Raw genomic sequence first — 16,024 nt, forward strand, 5'->3', positions numbered from 1 at the left:
ACTTGTGATTTTTTTGTTTGAAGTAAAATAAAAGGTAATAGCGTATTAAATCTGATGATATACAGTAGTTATATTCCTTATACTTTTATCTTTAACAAATCATTTTTGTGTCCATATCGGATGCTACCTGTAAACACTATACCGGGTGGAAGGATCCTTGCATTCATAATACTGGTCATCGAGGGGAATTCCCGAAGCTCTCCTATTAGACCTGTAGCAAAATAATTATGTATAAGTCATTTTCAGTATATTTTCTATCAGCATACTTAGAATAATTACTGGAAATATTAAGTTCTAACAAAATGCTGACACGTTGAACAAAATGTCATTTATTTCGCAGGAAAAAAAGCTTGCACCGAAAATAAACTTATGAAGATATCGCAAAACTACTACGTATGGTGTCAGAGAACTCAATTTAGAATGCCGGCACTAAAATCTGATCAAGATCGTACATACTACTCTAAAGTTACGTTTCCTGCCAATCTGAAAAACACGGTTTCGAGAAAAATGAGTTTTAAGTTTTGAGTTAGATTTTTTTTTTAGTTAAGTTAGACATACATCTAATCAGCGATCCATCGACCATACAGAAATCCTTCCAGATCCAAAATGAGGACCTCTTCCATCTTCTTCGAGGCCATGGTGGTCCTATGGTCCTCTTTGGTAGTTAAATGCTGCTCTGTTCGTTCGATACGCGTTTCGCCTGCATTTGTGTAGAAGCTGTAACAGGCTGGTCCGATTTCACGTTCGAGTACTTTCATAATTTCCGTAACGCCTGTTAGGCCGACGTTGAAATTAGATACTGCCACAATGGCCGCGATATCGACTATTTTTTCCCACTGTGAATGGTTTTCCGAGACCAGCCGCAACCGTTAAAACTTCCGTCGGTGTTTTGAGTCTAACATCCGAAGCATCGTTCCGATAAGTCAAGTGATAACATGTCGAATTAAAAGGGTCACCAGTTTCTTCGGTATCTGACATATCCGTCCGGAGCCGAGGCACTTCACAAATCGCCTTGTAACGCGATAACGGAATTTCTGGAGAACTTTGGATGAACGCTACAATAGACATCCCAGAGAAGATCCTAAGCAAAAAAAAAAAAAAAAAAAAATGATTTTTGAAGTTTTCAAAGGGGACTGCCCCCCTCGCCCCTAAATAAGTTTGTGAATTAGGTCCACGGGTCGCCAAAGGTTGCCCATACTTGCTGCATGACCTTCGCCATGCACCGTACGGTGACTTGTGGAATTCATATGAAGACGAAAAAAGTCGCAGCTGGCCTTCATATGTGACGCATTGTGTCTTGTGATTACATCTCTCCGTAGGCCTATCAGACGTAGAGTTTACTTATCTTTGAACCGACTTCCTTTTATCTTTTTGATGCTTGTCACGGGCATTACGTAACTCCAAGTGTTTTATAAACTAGGCAAGAAATCTGTCTGCAGTCAGTACGCCCCTCTCTTGCCAGGTTGTGCCGATTTGTGACAGTCTTTGTCCCACCTTCCCTCATTATTCACCATGGCTGACAAAGTTCCAGCACTCAAATACACACAGGTAATGTGCATCATTTGGGACCACTTTAAGTAACAAAATTAACAACATTCAGTGGAGAGCATTTCTAATCCACTTAGCCTGAAAACTTTATGAAAGAATGTTTTATTTAATGAAAGTCAGTATGTGCACTACTATGACTGCACAAATGTGAACGCTTGACGACCACAAGGTAAGAAACAACAAGGAGCAAACAGAAAACTGTCAGTATCAATTTACAAATCCCACACATCCCCTTAAACTGATATCGACTCGTAATGTGAAGTTCAACTGTACAGTCACTCCCCTACTTATTTTATCTGTATTCAAACAATACAAACCATTCTTAGACGATACTCTGGCAATTAGATCACCTTCTAGATCGCAGATTAGTCGACCCTTTTTATTAAGGGTTTACTGCCCTTTGCTTACAGTTTTACTAACTGAGAGCAAATTCACGGTAGATTTTGGGATGTAAAGAACGTCAGACGCTTCTGCTTCTACTGTTCTACAGTATAGGTCAGATGGAAAGATCTAGAGGTCTCTGCTATTACACCATCACCTAATATGCTGATCGCTGAGCTTTACGTGGCTTGGTATTATCGAGCTCCTCTCCATTGTCAGTCGTATCAGTCGAGACACAGGAATCTAAATAACACACCTCCCTTTCTTGTGACTTTTAAGGATCATCTGCAAGAAAGGCTTTCTTGTGTTCAGATTGTTTTCTGGTTGCATATCCTCTATCGTTATTTCTTGACGAGCATCCTCCTTTTTCACTCTTGCTAGAACAGTGTTTTGCAGTATGAATCTGTTCCACTTGTACCATTTAATAATGCGTTCTGTATGACTTACTTTATTGGGATACAACGCCGATTTTTCATTTCCGTTTGTTTCTTCAGGTCTGAAATCTTGTCGTAGTTTTACTTCAATAGAATGTCAGAGGCTACGTGCGCCATTGTTTTCCAGAGCCGTAATCATAGGCTGGTAACGATTCCTATGCGCTCTTCACTCCCGGGAACTCCATTTTCCACTGAGCCTTCTCTCCATCGTTAGTCGTAAGTATCGAGGCACAAGGATCTAAATACCAGACCCCCTTTTCTTGAGGCTGTTAAGAAGGTGCTGCAAGAAAGGCTTTTTTGTGTGTTTTCTTGTTACATTTTCTTTATCGTTATTTTTTGACGAGCTTCCTCCTTTTTCGCTCTTGCTAGAACAAGGTTTTGCAGTATGGTTCTGTTTGTAGCACTTGTACCATTTAATAATGAGTTCTGTATGACTTAGTTTATTGAGATATAACATCGGTTTTTCATTACCATTTGTTTCTTCAGGTTTGACGTCTTGTAGTAGTTTTACTTTATTAGAATCTCCGGTGTTACCTGCGCCACTGTTTTCAAGAGCCATAATCATAGATTGCTAACGATCGGCTAACCCAGCCAGTAGAAAAGTTCCTATGAGCTCTTCACTCGCCAGGTAGTCTACTCCATTTCATTTAATTTAAAAGCGGTCGTTATGATTCGATCGCAGTATTCGTCTATCGACTTGCAATTACTTAATTTGGTTGTCAAAAAATGGCTCTGAGCACTATGGGACTTAACATCTGAGGTCATCAGTCCCCAAGAACTTAGAACTAGTTAAACCTAACTATCCTAAGGACATCACACACATCCATGCCCGTGGCAGGATTCGAACCTGCGACCATAACGGTCGCTCGGTTCCAGACTGAAGCGCCTAGAACCGCTCGGCCACACCGGCTGGCTCAATTATGCCTTCATGTCAGATTTCCACGTCGAAATAATTTTTCTCTCCGAGCAACTTTTCAAATACTAGGAGTCTAGATGAGGTTGTAACACTCATTTTTGGGCCTGAACGTTAAAATAAACGGCGGCCTGCACGTGCGAGCAATCAACTGACGAAAATAAAGTAAAAAATAAACTCGGCACTCATGTAACTTCACTGACTCTGGATTTCCACGCACTACTTCTATTTTTAACATTTATTAAACGTCTTGGGGCCATACCTTTTGTTGAACATTTTTAATACCGCATAATTAACATGAAAAACTTTGTGAAGTTTTATTTAATGAAAATACATGCCCTATTATATCGGCATGCTTATGATTGCTTGATAACCACACAATAACAATAACACAAGGAGTAAACAGAAAACTGTCAATATCAGTCTACATGTCCCAAAAAGCATTGTAGAGGACGCTATCAGTGAGAACAGAACTGAAAGGAGTGGGTCTGTTTCACATCATTCCGTAGGCCCTACTACATTCGAGGGTAGAGCAGCTCAATAAGACATAAGAGCGACCAGCAAGCATTACTAAGTGGGTAGGCCAAAGTAACAAATCAAAGCAAATTAAAGATGAGGAGGCAAATGTTCAATTTATGTTAAATCTTTAAGTATCCTAACGCACTACGCCGGAATTGTTCTGGAAGCGAAAAAAAAATGATCGGAAGGCAACAAATGAAAGGACAGAAAGTAGAGAATTTTCCCAGGTTTGCTGTAATGACTACTCGGGCTTTGCTAACATTATTTCTTTTCAGTTTTTTTAAACTCCTTTAAAACGGATTTTCAGTAGCAAAATCTTCAGATATATTAAATCCTTTAAAATCATTTCATTAGTTAACTCAGTCTTTTTACAGCTGCATATACGTTTTTACTCTGCAAACGCCATATTGTACCTACAGGCAGAACAATATGTACCAGCATAATGAACTACTTTTCCTATTCCATTCTTGGTAGGAAGTAAGGGAGATTAGGATTTAACATTGTATCTACAACCCATTCAAGGATGGCGAGATAGGAGATTGACTGCCTGTTATGCCTCTGCTTGAGCCCAGATTTCTCTTAATTTTGGTGCTTTATATAGTACACAGTTTGTAGTAACGGTATGTTACCTGGGTCATCACTAAAGGTGGATTCAAGAAACAGAAAAAAATATAATTTTTAAGCTCAACTGCAGTGTGTTTGTGTTTGCTACTATAAATAGAGACGACGAAAGAAAATCATTGCCAGTTACTGAGGGCTTGGCGAAACAGCTTCGCGCGTCTGCCTCAACCAGTCACTTAGCGCGATTTTGCAATTGTCTATAACGACACCTTACTGTTGTTGCAGTTCTATAGAAGACCATTGTTTCGCCTGCAGGTATATGTGCTTCGCAGCTGAAAGCTATTTCGCCGACTCTACTGTAGCTAGTTAAGCTTATACTGCTGACTTCAGATAAATGTCTGAGTCCAAAAGACATTAATTGAGAATACCTAAGGCCACTGACACCCAGCTTTGCTATGTTTCTAATAGTCAGTCCCCAGCAATGGTGAAAGACACAATGCTACTGTCTTTAACAACTTGTTTTAGAACCCAGCTAATTTCATTGAGTTAGTAACAAATTTACATCTATGGTGAAATGTGTTTAACATTAACTATCTAATTTCGTTTATGTTTGAAGGACACAATACTGGAACATGGTTTTTATTGTGACCACAAGTCTTACATCATATGAAGAACAAAGTGCACATGATACCGTGGTTGAATGCATGTCATGTATGCTCTGTTCACTATTTGCTGCATAAGATGTGGGGCTTTTGAAAATGGCCAGTGTATGACTAGAATATGTAAGTTAATGCAGAGGTGCAGGAAAAACGGATCCATAATGTTCGAATACAGTATTAGAAGTATGCTGCTTGATCAAGTCATGCCGATTAAATATATAGGCGTAACGTTCCAAAGCAATATGAATTGAAATGAGCATGTAAGGACTGTAGTAGGGAAGGCGAATGGTCAACTTAGATTTATTGGTAGAATTTTAGGAAAATCGAAGGAATTCATAGGCGGGTGCCAAATTTGTTACCGATAGGTTCAAACAAAACACAAGTATTACGGGGATACTCCGGCAACTCAAATGGGAATTATTGGAAGGAAGATGTCGTTATTTTTGTGGACCACTATTGAGAAAATTTAGAGCCGACACTTGCGGCTGACTGCAGAACGATTCTACCATCGCCAACGTATATTTTGCAAAAGAACCGTGAAAATAATATTAGAAAGAGTAGCAGTGGTACGAATGTAGAGGAAGTGGTGGTAATATGGACCCCCAGTTTGTTTTTCAATAAAATATTGTACACTAATACAATAATAGTATCTTAATTGATATAGTTATACTCTACTGACAGTTAACTAAGACATTATATTGATTAAATTCCTTAAAATGTCAGAATATATTTATTATTATTTTGTTTCTCAAAGATGATAAATTTGACTGCGAACAAGATGTACAGTTAATATGGCCCCCATGGTGTTTGTAATATGGACTGCAACTACATTTTAAGGACTTTTTGCTGCAAGAAAAACGAAGAATTGCTTTTTAATTAAAATACGTATTTATTATGAAATATAGAACCATAAAAGTACAAAGTAACACAGTACTAGCGACAGCCCAATATCAATGCAAATATGTAAAAAATTATTTTGTAAAATTAATAGATTGAGTGAGCTGATGAAGTCTATTGCATGTAATAATGCTGAATGACGAATAAAGAATCTGAATCTGAGAAGTCACAAACATAGTCATCTTTCTCTGCCCCCGCGCATTAGTTGTGAGCCCATGAAGAGCACATTAGGCATTGCACCCATAATTCGCAACGAACATCATATGAAGACTGTCCGTCACGGAATAGGCAAAGAGCATCATCTTTATCTGGCTGGAGTTCACCAACCGGAATGTCATATGGAGAATGACCAGAACCAGTTGAGAGCCCCATGATGTCATCGTCAACACAATCTGAGTCATCACTGTCTATTTCTTCTTGCTTAATCAAAGTTTTCTTTAAATGTCGACTATTCTTACTAACATTTCTTCCACGGCCAGATTCACCACGCCTTCTACTTCGAGTTTGGGTTTGAGTTCCAGAACAAGTTGGCTGTGATATATCATAAGTCACGTTCCTTTTGATAACTGTTAATTTCCGTCGACCGCGTCCACGACCACGAAGATTTTTTTCTCTTCTATGCAAGCTTCTAATTCGTTTTTATACGGAGATCCTGTCACAAGACTAGTAACACACAATTTTCGCCCACGAGACGATGTTTTCATCTTCTTAGGTATGGGATGCATATCCCTTGGAGACACACTAAATGCAATTTTAATAGGCTCATGGTTATCAATTTCAATAGCATCAAGGTCCCCTTCAGTCTCAACACTCTTTTTGGGTTCCTGTTGGTCGGCAGGCGTAGGAATCGGGACTTCTTCCCCAGCGATGAATTCATCATCTTGAAATATATTTCTTTCTAAGGGATAAATTACTGTTACCCTAAACCCATTTACTGCATTAATGCCAGTTGTAAACTGGAGGTAGGCCTTGCCAAAGAGAGATGCTATATCATAGGGTCCAACAGGTTTGATTTCATGGAGCATCAACTGATGAATATTCTCGCTGTAGTGAGTCTTAAATGCACCCATAAAAGTATGATTCTGGGGTTGCAGTTTATGTGTTGTGTGTGAAGGCAGTGACACAATGGTGATGAAGTTTTTACTTGCCACATCAATCACATCAGTATTCTTTACATGGGAGAAGTGACCATCAAGGATTAGTAGAATAGGCGAAGTCTCTGTCGGTTTTTTTTTCCAACAAAAGTCTGGCCGCTGTGGCTGAGCAATTCTAGGCACTTCATTCCAGAACTGCGCTGCTGCTACAGTTGCAGGTTCGAATGCTGCCTCGGGCATGGATGTGATTAGGTTAGTTAGGTTTAAGTAGTTCTAAGTCTAGGGAACTGATGACCTCAATGTTAAGTCCTATAGTGCTTAGAGCCATTTTTTCAACAAAATGTTTCAACCAGTCCATGAATAGGTTTGCTTGTACCCAACCAGATGGGTGGGCTCTCCCAGTTGACCCAGGAGGAGCACCTTTCATAAGAACGTCTGCCATATTCGTTCTCAGGAATATGAACATTGGGGGAACATAAGATTCTCCTGCACTTATCGAACAGATGACCATTACTAGGGACCCGCACTCTGCAACAGTCAGAGAACAATTTACCTCTGCTTGCAGTTACTTGCGATGTCTTTGTCTGAACTACACTAAGGCCTGTTTGATTGATGTAACATACAACATGATCTTCAAGATATTTATGTTTATGGTATTCAGCTTGTAGCAAGTCGTAGAATGAGTTAACTCTCTCATGGGTAAAGCCTTTTGCTCGAGCATATGACATTCAAGTTGGCTTTCTAATTGAAAGCTTATCTTGATGACATTGAAGAAAATGGTCAAGCCAATCCCTTCCAGCATGAAGTTTGTTGCAATTCCATTCCTAACTGCAAGTTGGTAGGCCATTTTTCGAACACCCATACAAGTAAAACCATAGAATTTGGCCTCCATATACTGTAAATAATCCACTAGTTCATTTTCTAGGGATGCTTGTAGAGCTGGTTTTTTTCCAAGCTTTTTAGTTTCAACATCTACCACCTGTGGGGTATTAGCCTCACACACATACCAGCACAGAGTTGTTTTTGAGACAGTGAAATGGTCAGTGCTTTTTTAGCTCCCATCGTTTCACCTACGACAGCAGACACAGCCTTTCACATTTTGTTTTTATCCCACACCTGCCTTTTGGGGGTTGGTTTAGGTGCCAGATTAGTTCTAGGCATCTGAAAACAAAAATAAATACACTTTATGGACTGCTCATAATATGGACCCCAAGGTCCGCATTACAAGCACCAATGGGGGCCATATTACAGTCACCTTAAACGAAATAATACCACACGTTTTTAATCTATTTGAAACTGTTGCCAATACTTTCTAGGTTGTATGCATGGTGCTTACATCTAAGTATCAACCAATAATGATATGTTAATAAAGTGAAATTCACATACCTCTCAAAGTTTTGAACAGGAGCTTGAAAAATATAATCTCACTGTCACTCAACCACTGTACTGATCTGCTTCCAGTGCTCCTACAGGCCAGTGATGATACTAGTAGACTAGTTCCAGCTATCACCACTAGAGTTCAGCTAAATGTTATTAAGATATTAAGGGGGGCCATATTTGTTGCAGGGGCCATATTACCACCACTTCCTTTACATGCACAATCGTTTTGTCCATCACTCAAAATGCGAGTGGAACAGAAAGTGAAATGATTAGTAGTAGTCGGTTTCTTCTTCCACATACCATATGGTTAACTTGTGGTTGTATATATATATATATATATATATGCTGATGTAGGAAACTAGTACCCTACTGATTAAAAATGTGTTACAGTGATTATGCCCCCAAAATAACTGTATTTAGATTAAGTTCAGTAATAAACATTGTAGGCCTGTATGGTTCAAAATAATTTGACCAATGTATTGTGTCTAATCATTATCTGTCAATTAGGTTCACATAAAAAAAAGAAAAACATTGTGTATGTAACATAAATATAACTAATGACTCAGCCGACACAGTAACAGAGAATTTATGGGAAAAACACAAAGTAATTAAAAATCAGAGCTGGTGAAAAATTTCATAAAATATGTAAAATCATTCAAAACGTACTAGACTTAGACTAAGTTCTTACTTGACAGAGAGGCTATTTAAGTGAAGTATAGTAGTAGCTTCAATAACAACCCAAGCCATCAGTCATCTTAGGCAGTTTTTTATGGTGTGCAAAAGAAGTGGAGAACAGCTGGTGACATTTTGAAGCTTAGTTTTGTCTATGAGATGAGTTTGGGTATTACATTGAAAAGAACTCCCTGTGAATAGCAAATGGGTTCATGACAAATCCTGGGACATACTGTTAAACTATCATTAGCTATTAAAAGCTGTTGCCTTTCCTGTGCATTCAGTTGTCAGAAGCTAGTCAAAGCCAATGCTTAAATGTGAGAAAGGTCATCAACTATCACAAAGTGCAGTAATGTTGTGCAGTGGCTTCTTGAAAAATGTAGATAATATGAGAATTTGTGTGGAAGTAACTATGCATAGTTTGGATAATGAACTGACATTTAGCATGGAGCAGTTCTTCTCTACTCAGTTTGTGCATTTTGTTTTAACAGTTTGGAGTCTATCACAGGTGGCCACCATCTTACTTCGGTAATCTGCAAATAACAGTTTTGGAAGTCAGTGTTTAACTAACAGATATGTCATTAATTCAAACAATGGAAAATCCAGGATGGAATGTAACAATATTAGGAAAAGGAAAGTTGCTACTCACCATACAGCAAAGATGCTTAAGTCGCAGATAGGCACGACAAAAAGACTGTCACAAATAAAGGTTTCAGCCAATAAGGCCTTCGACAAAAACAGACGCACACACAAAAACACACACACACACACACACACACACACACACACACACACACAAATCCAATTCACATACACAAATGCAGCCTCAGGCAACCAAAATCACACTGCGAGCAGCAGCACCAGTGGATGATGAGAGTGGCGACTGGGTGGGGATAATGACGAGGCTGGGATGGGGAAGAGGAAGTATAGTAGGGTAGAGATGGTGGACAGTGAAGTGCTGTGGGTTAGACAGTGGGCAGGGGAGAGGTGGGGAGGGGAGGGGGGGGGGGTAGCGGCAAAGGAGAGAAGTAAAAAGACTGGGTGGTGTGTTGGTGGAATGAGGGCTGTGTAGTGTTGGAAAGGGAACAGGGAAGTGACAGTGACTAACAAAGGTTGAAGCCAGGAGGGTTATGGAAACATAAGATGTATTGCAGGGATAGTTCCCACATGCACAATTCAGAAACGCTAGTGTTGGTGGGAGGCATCCAAATGGCACAGGCTGTGAAGCAGTCGTTGAAATGAAAGATGTCTTGTTTGGCAGCGTGCTCAGCAGCAGGGTGGTCCACTTGTTTCTTGGTCACAGTTTTACAGTGGCCATTCTTGTGTACAGACCCCTTGTTGGCTGTTATGTCCACATAGAATGCATCACATTGTTTGTAGCTCAGCTTGTAGATCACATGACTGGCCTTTACTGGGATAGGTGATGTTTGTGACTGGACTGGAGTAGGTGGTGGTGGGAGGATGTATAGGACAGGTCTTGCATCTAGGTCTATTACAGCAGTATGAGCCATGAGGTAATGGCTTGCCAGCAGGGGTTGTGTAGGGATGGATGAGTATATCATGTAGGTTTGGTGGATGACAGAATAACAGTGTGGGAGGGGTGGGTAGGATCAGGGAATGATGAGGGGTAGTTGAAACCTTGGTGGAGAATGTAATTCAGTTGCTCCAGTCCTGGGTGGTACTAAGTTACAAGCGGAATGCTCCTCGGTGGCCGGACGGTGAGACTTTGGGAGGTGGTGGGAGACTGGAAAGATAAGGAATGGGAGATATGTTTTTGTACAATGTTGGGAGGATAATTAGGTCTGTGAAGACTTCAGTGAGGGCTACCTGTGAAATCAGTCATGTGATCTACAAGCTGAGCTGCAACCGCTCTGCTGCATTCTATGTCAGCATGACAACCAACAAGCTGTCTGTCTGCAAGAATTGCCACTGACAAACGGTGGTCTGTTATTTCATTATCTACACCTAATATCCATTCTCTAACCTATGAGAGTGATTCCTATTATCAGAGAATTAATGGCTAATAAAAATGCAAGAGAGGAAACTACATCTTACAAGGGAATAGCACTATTTATAAGCAAAGTTGAGTATGAATTTTAAAGCTTACAGAACTAAAGTAGTTATAAATTTACTTGGACATAGATTGCATATGACTATTAGTTCTTTACCATTCATTCACTCAATGTACTCTGTAGGTAATGTCTAAGTTGGGGGTCTTTAAGGTGTTAAACAATGCAAAACATATCTTAAAACACTGAAAAAAATATTGTTAATGAAATAACTAGCAACTAACTATTATTAATGTCGGACTGTGTATATCAACAATAAATGAGGTCAAAATACTCATTACCTTGTATACTCAAAATATAACTGAAACTATTAAATCATAATCAGCAAAAAGTATTGCTTCAAAAAAGAAAATTGTAAAATGACCTAGTTATCTAGTTGTACACATTTTCCTTTGTCTTTACATACTGGGCCAAATAAATTACAATAATCACAAATCAGAGGAATAGGATCAAGAAGGCCAGTTCTATGTACAGAACAGAAATTTATTCAATTTGTGATGGAGAAAACACAATAAGAGTGGAAATCCCTGCTGATATGAACTTATTTTGTTCATACATTACATCAAAAATATTAGACACAAACACAATAATAATAATAATAATAATAATAATAATAATAATAATAATAAACCACAGTGTATGGGAATTCCTCAATGCATAACAAATAACATCAGCCTGATGGACTCAGATGTACATTGAAAGCTTTGTAAGCATTACCATATTTTTCATAAACAACAAATGGGCTGATGTTATGATTGTAGCAATATTCAAAATTCTTTGAAGTACATTGATTCTTATTTCTCAAATAATATTCTAAAACAAATGGAGCCGTTTTAACTGTGAAAATTGTTTCAGATATAGCTCAGAGAGATTTACAGTATTAGCAGTCTACATATTTCTTTTAATTTTTTGGAAATGTCTGAAGACTCTCAGTTTCCTTTTTAAGAATTGTTGCACCTGATTATAAATTATGTTCTGAGCTCCTGTTAAGATTTATATGGATGAAACAAATAGACCTACAATATACAAAAAAGTTCAGTTGACTGTGTTCTTTGATCTGGCTTCTTGTTGGAGTCAAGGTATTCTGGAGGTAACTAGATCCCATCAGGCATAAAGCAGTAAACTATAAAGCACTACAAATTCCACATCATTTCAAAAACATATATTATTAGCCACTCTTACAAGTTAATATATAGACTCATGGGTGAAGATTCCTATTAAGTGTATGACAAGCAGTAATATATGTTATAAACAGGATTCTGTTTTTACACTGTATATGTAATTGCTAAACTTTGATAAATATCAGTAGGATGGTGTAAATATTAAGCTCACAAAGAGCACATTTTTAATTCTTATTTATTGGTGATTGGATTACTTTCTGTTCTGACAGCACTTTATTACACAGGTGGTAAATTTGATGGTTGAAAACAGTATGTAAAGAGATACAGAGCATATAGCAGCTGTCAACAGATTATAATAACATATCGTAGCAGTTGAAAACAGATACAAACATATTAAAGTAGCTGATATTTAGTATAGTCATGAAAGCAGTAACATTGATCAAGTTAGTGGATTTCTTTGTATTTTTACTCCATCAAATTTAAAATGAAAATGAATGAATAGTATATAGTAGTATAGTAATGCTTTATTACTAATACAATAAATAGAGTAAGTTTTGAAGTCCTTGTTGAGGTACACCTTGACTCCTACCATATTCCAGATAACTGTCCTTAGTGATGGGGTTCATGGAACATTACGAATAAATAAATTAAGGGAGTTAACTGCATAAAAAAGAAAATTAAATGGAGAAAAGTCATTAAATTCAAATAGGCTTATATGTTGGCTATTACTTACTGTCAACTGGAGCAATTTCCAGTACAGCTGTTAGAAATGCACAAAAAACAAATAACAAGACACCTAGCTTTGAGAGCCTCAGGTTGCTTCTTCTGGGAGGAAGGAGGAAGTTATTTATAAGAGAGTGTTGGACCTCGACATTGTGAATTTATAAGTACAGTGCCAACTACAGGTAAGGGAGTGATAGCAGCACAAAGAAAAGAGAGAAAATATGATAAATTGAGAGGACAGAGGAAATGTCTTTTGGGGAGAATAATGAAAGAAGGTAGAAATCAAGCAAACACCAAGGAGGTAATTAAGTGGTGGTGAGAGGAGGTTAGGCTAGCAGAATCTAAATCCATAACAGTGGAGGGATGGGAGGATATACTGAAGGATAAGAAGTTCAAGAAAACTAATGCTACGAGGGAGAATTGAAATGGTCAGTGTGCTGTTGCAGACAGTGAGTGTCATGTGTTTTGCTGTACTGTTCATTAATTAGGTATGGGACATACTCAAGATGGACTGTAGGGAAATGAATTTGTCTACAGAAGTTTGAAACCAGTGTAAAATATTCTGTTGTTACCTGCCTAGATCCATAGTCCTTATTTATATAGAATTTCCTGTATGTTTAACACAGTGCACAAAACTTATCTAAATTCTTTTTCTATTGCAGCTTTTTATAAACAATGAATTTGTTGATTCAGCCTCTGGAAAAAAGTTTCCTGTTATAAATCCTGCCACAGGACAGAAGATTGCTGAAGTTTCAGAAGGAGATAAGGTAAGTGGTTACATTCCCTTTCATTAGAATTTACATGGCCCCTGAGAGTAATGTGCTCATGATGTCTATCATGCCACATTGTGCTTGGGAAGGAAACAAATTGAGCTGTTTTTTTTCCAAAGGAAATGAAAAACAATAAGTAAACTGTTTTGGAGACTGAATTATTCTCTCCTTTAAAAACTGTAGAAAAGTAAAAAAATAATGAACAAAACATTCTAGGGAGTTTAGACTTTCAGCAGTTCCTCAATGCAGCATTCCTCAATGCAGCATTCCTCAATGCAGCATTCCTCAATGCAGCATTGTTCATCCAGGAATTCACATCACTTGAGCTAGATATGGTGACGATAATTAGTATTACATATTACTATTAATAAATGTTGTACTTTATAGTCTTCAGTTATCATGCTAGCTGGTGGGTGTTTTAACTGATTGTTACTAGTAATTCAGCCCAAACATCCTTGGTAGCAGAAAACTTGTTTCTGCTATAGTTCATTAAAGCATGGTATATGGAACACTGCTACTACTTAAATGCTTGCTTGATAGTGTTGCACTAGAATAGAAACATGGCTACAAAATACAAAATAACCTATAACAATTATTAATATTGGGATCACACAATTTACTTAGTAATTTTGTTAACAGTTTGATACATGGCACCTAATACAGTGAAATCTAATTAACTTGGCTGTCTCTTGGTTGTCTATGATATTAACAAAGTATTATGCAGACACTCATTCAGCTGTCCTAATTCTCTGTAAACAATGACTGCTAAGTCAGAATGTAGTCTTCAGAATAGAACTCGCAGAAGTGTGTCCTGCAGCATACTTGCAGGAACTGTTCAGAACTGGCTGCTGTCATCTGACTGCACAATGTCTGCAGCATATTGTCTTCTCTTCCTGTTGGTAGAAGGATACACATTTCTGCTGGTACTAGGTTGAAGCAATGTAGTCCCCAGTTGAGAGCACTCACTATGCCACCTGGCAACACCCTCAGCAGATGAGTATGATATACTGCTGGATGTGGTGTGGAAGCAGAAAGTGGTCCCGATTTATGAGTGCCATCTGGAGGCTGCTGCTCGGAACTGAGTGACTTTACCTTTGTATAGCAGCCTCATTTTCTATTTGTTGCATACCTCTGAAGCCTAATACACAGTAGTATCGATGAAGACACAAGTTGGATATTTTAAGATTGATAGAAAATATTTCTACTGATTTAAAAATGATAGTATCACGTCATTGTGTACTTTCAATGATCAAACTGAAATGTTTTCTTAATTAATATGTAATTATTTTGTCATGTATTTTGGTCCTGTTATTAATAGATAAAACAGGAAGGTTTGCTGTAGCAACTGTGTGTGTATGTGTGTGTGTGTGTGTGTGTGTGTGTGTGTGTGTGTGTGTGTGTGTATGTGCATGGCTCTAAGTAATGACTGCAAACACAATAATTCACACAGTCATACAATTGGTTCAAAATATTGATTTAACTCACGTTACATGGGTGGCACACAGATTAATGCACACACACACACACACACACACACACACACACACACACACACACAGCCTTGCTGTAAGCTCAGTCCACTTAGTAAATCTGAAATGAGAATGTTGGCTATTACAGGCTGATGTGGACAAGGCAGTAGCTGCAGCCAAGGCTGCCTTCAAAAGAGGGTCTGTGTGGAGAGAAATGGATGCTTCAGCACGAGCAAAGCTAATGAATAAGGCAAGTTCAGATAAATACATCTAATCTGTGATGATTATTAATATAAAATATTTGCTATATGTTATCCTAACTTTATCCATTGCCCAAATTAAAAGTAAACTAAAAAACATTTGCAAATTGGAGAGAGAAAAATAAACAAGCTTTAGCTGCAAAGAACAATATACCAGAGTCTTATACAAATTAAGTTGCTATCAAAGCCCACAAAGAAAGTAAGTGAAGATTTAACGTAGCTGATCTTGCTAAAAGTTGCACTGTCTGAAAGAGTTCATTATAAAATTTCCAAGGAGAGATTTTCACCTTTCAAATACCACCAGATTAGTGTAAATCATGCATTGATCATATACATTTTAAATGTGCACAGAAATATATAATTGATGCAAAGTTTTTTTGTTATTTTGTTTTGCAATTTGACATTTTTTTTGTATAACTATCTACTACTAAAATCATTATAGATTTTTCAGACAGACATCTTTTTGGCTTCAAAAATTAACATTTTTTAAATCATCTTTGGGGGGGGGGGGGGGGGGGTGGTCTGTGTCTGATGCTTTTTAAAGGTTAAAACTG

At 38.0% G+C, this 16,024-nt stretch overlaps 1 protein-coding gene across 1 annotated transcript in view; it reads left to right on the forward strand.

Annotated features, from left to right (window-relative positions):
• Positions 1-1,437: 1,437 nt before the first annotated feature.
• The window catches only part of LOC126162834 (aldehyde dehydrogenase 1A1-like), a 61,183-nt gene continuing 46,596 nt past the window's right edge, over positions 1,438-16,024 (forward strand). The window contains exons 1-3 of the mRNA XM_049919599.1: positions 1,438-1,548; positions 13,634-13,738; positions 15,359-15,460. Of these exons, the coding sequence (XP_049775556.1) occupies positions 1,513-1,548; positions 13,634-13,738; positions 15,359-15,460 (243 nt within the window). The 5' untranslated portion in view covers positions 1,438-1,512. The remainder of the gene's footprint in view (positions 1,549-13,633; positions 13,739-15,358; positions 15,461-16,024) is intronic.

This window comes from Schistocerca cancellata, chromosome 1, assembly GCF_023864275.1.
Source record: "Schistocerca cancellata isolate TAMUIC-IGC-003103 chromosome 1, iqSchCanc2.1, whole genome shotgun sequence".
In the NCBI taxonomy this organism is placed as follows: domain Eukaryota; kingdom Metazoa; phylum Arthropoda; class Insecta; order Orthoptera; family Acrididae; genus Schistocerca; species Schistocerca cancellata.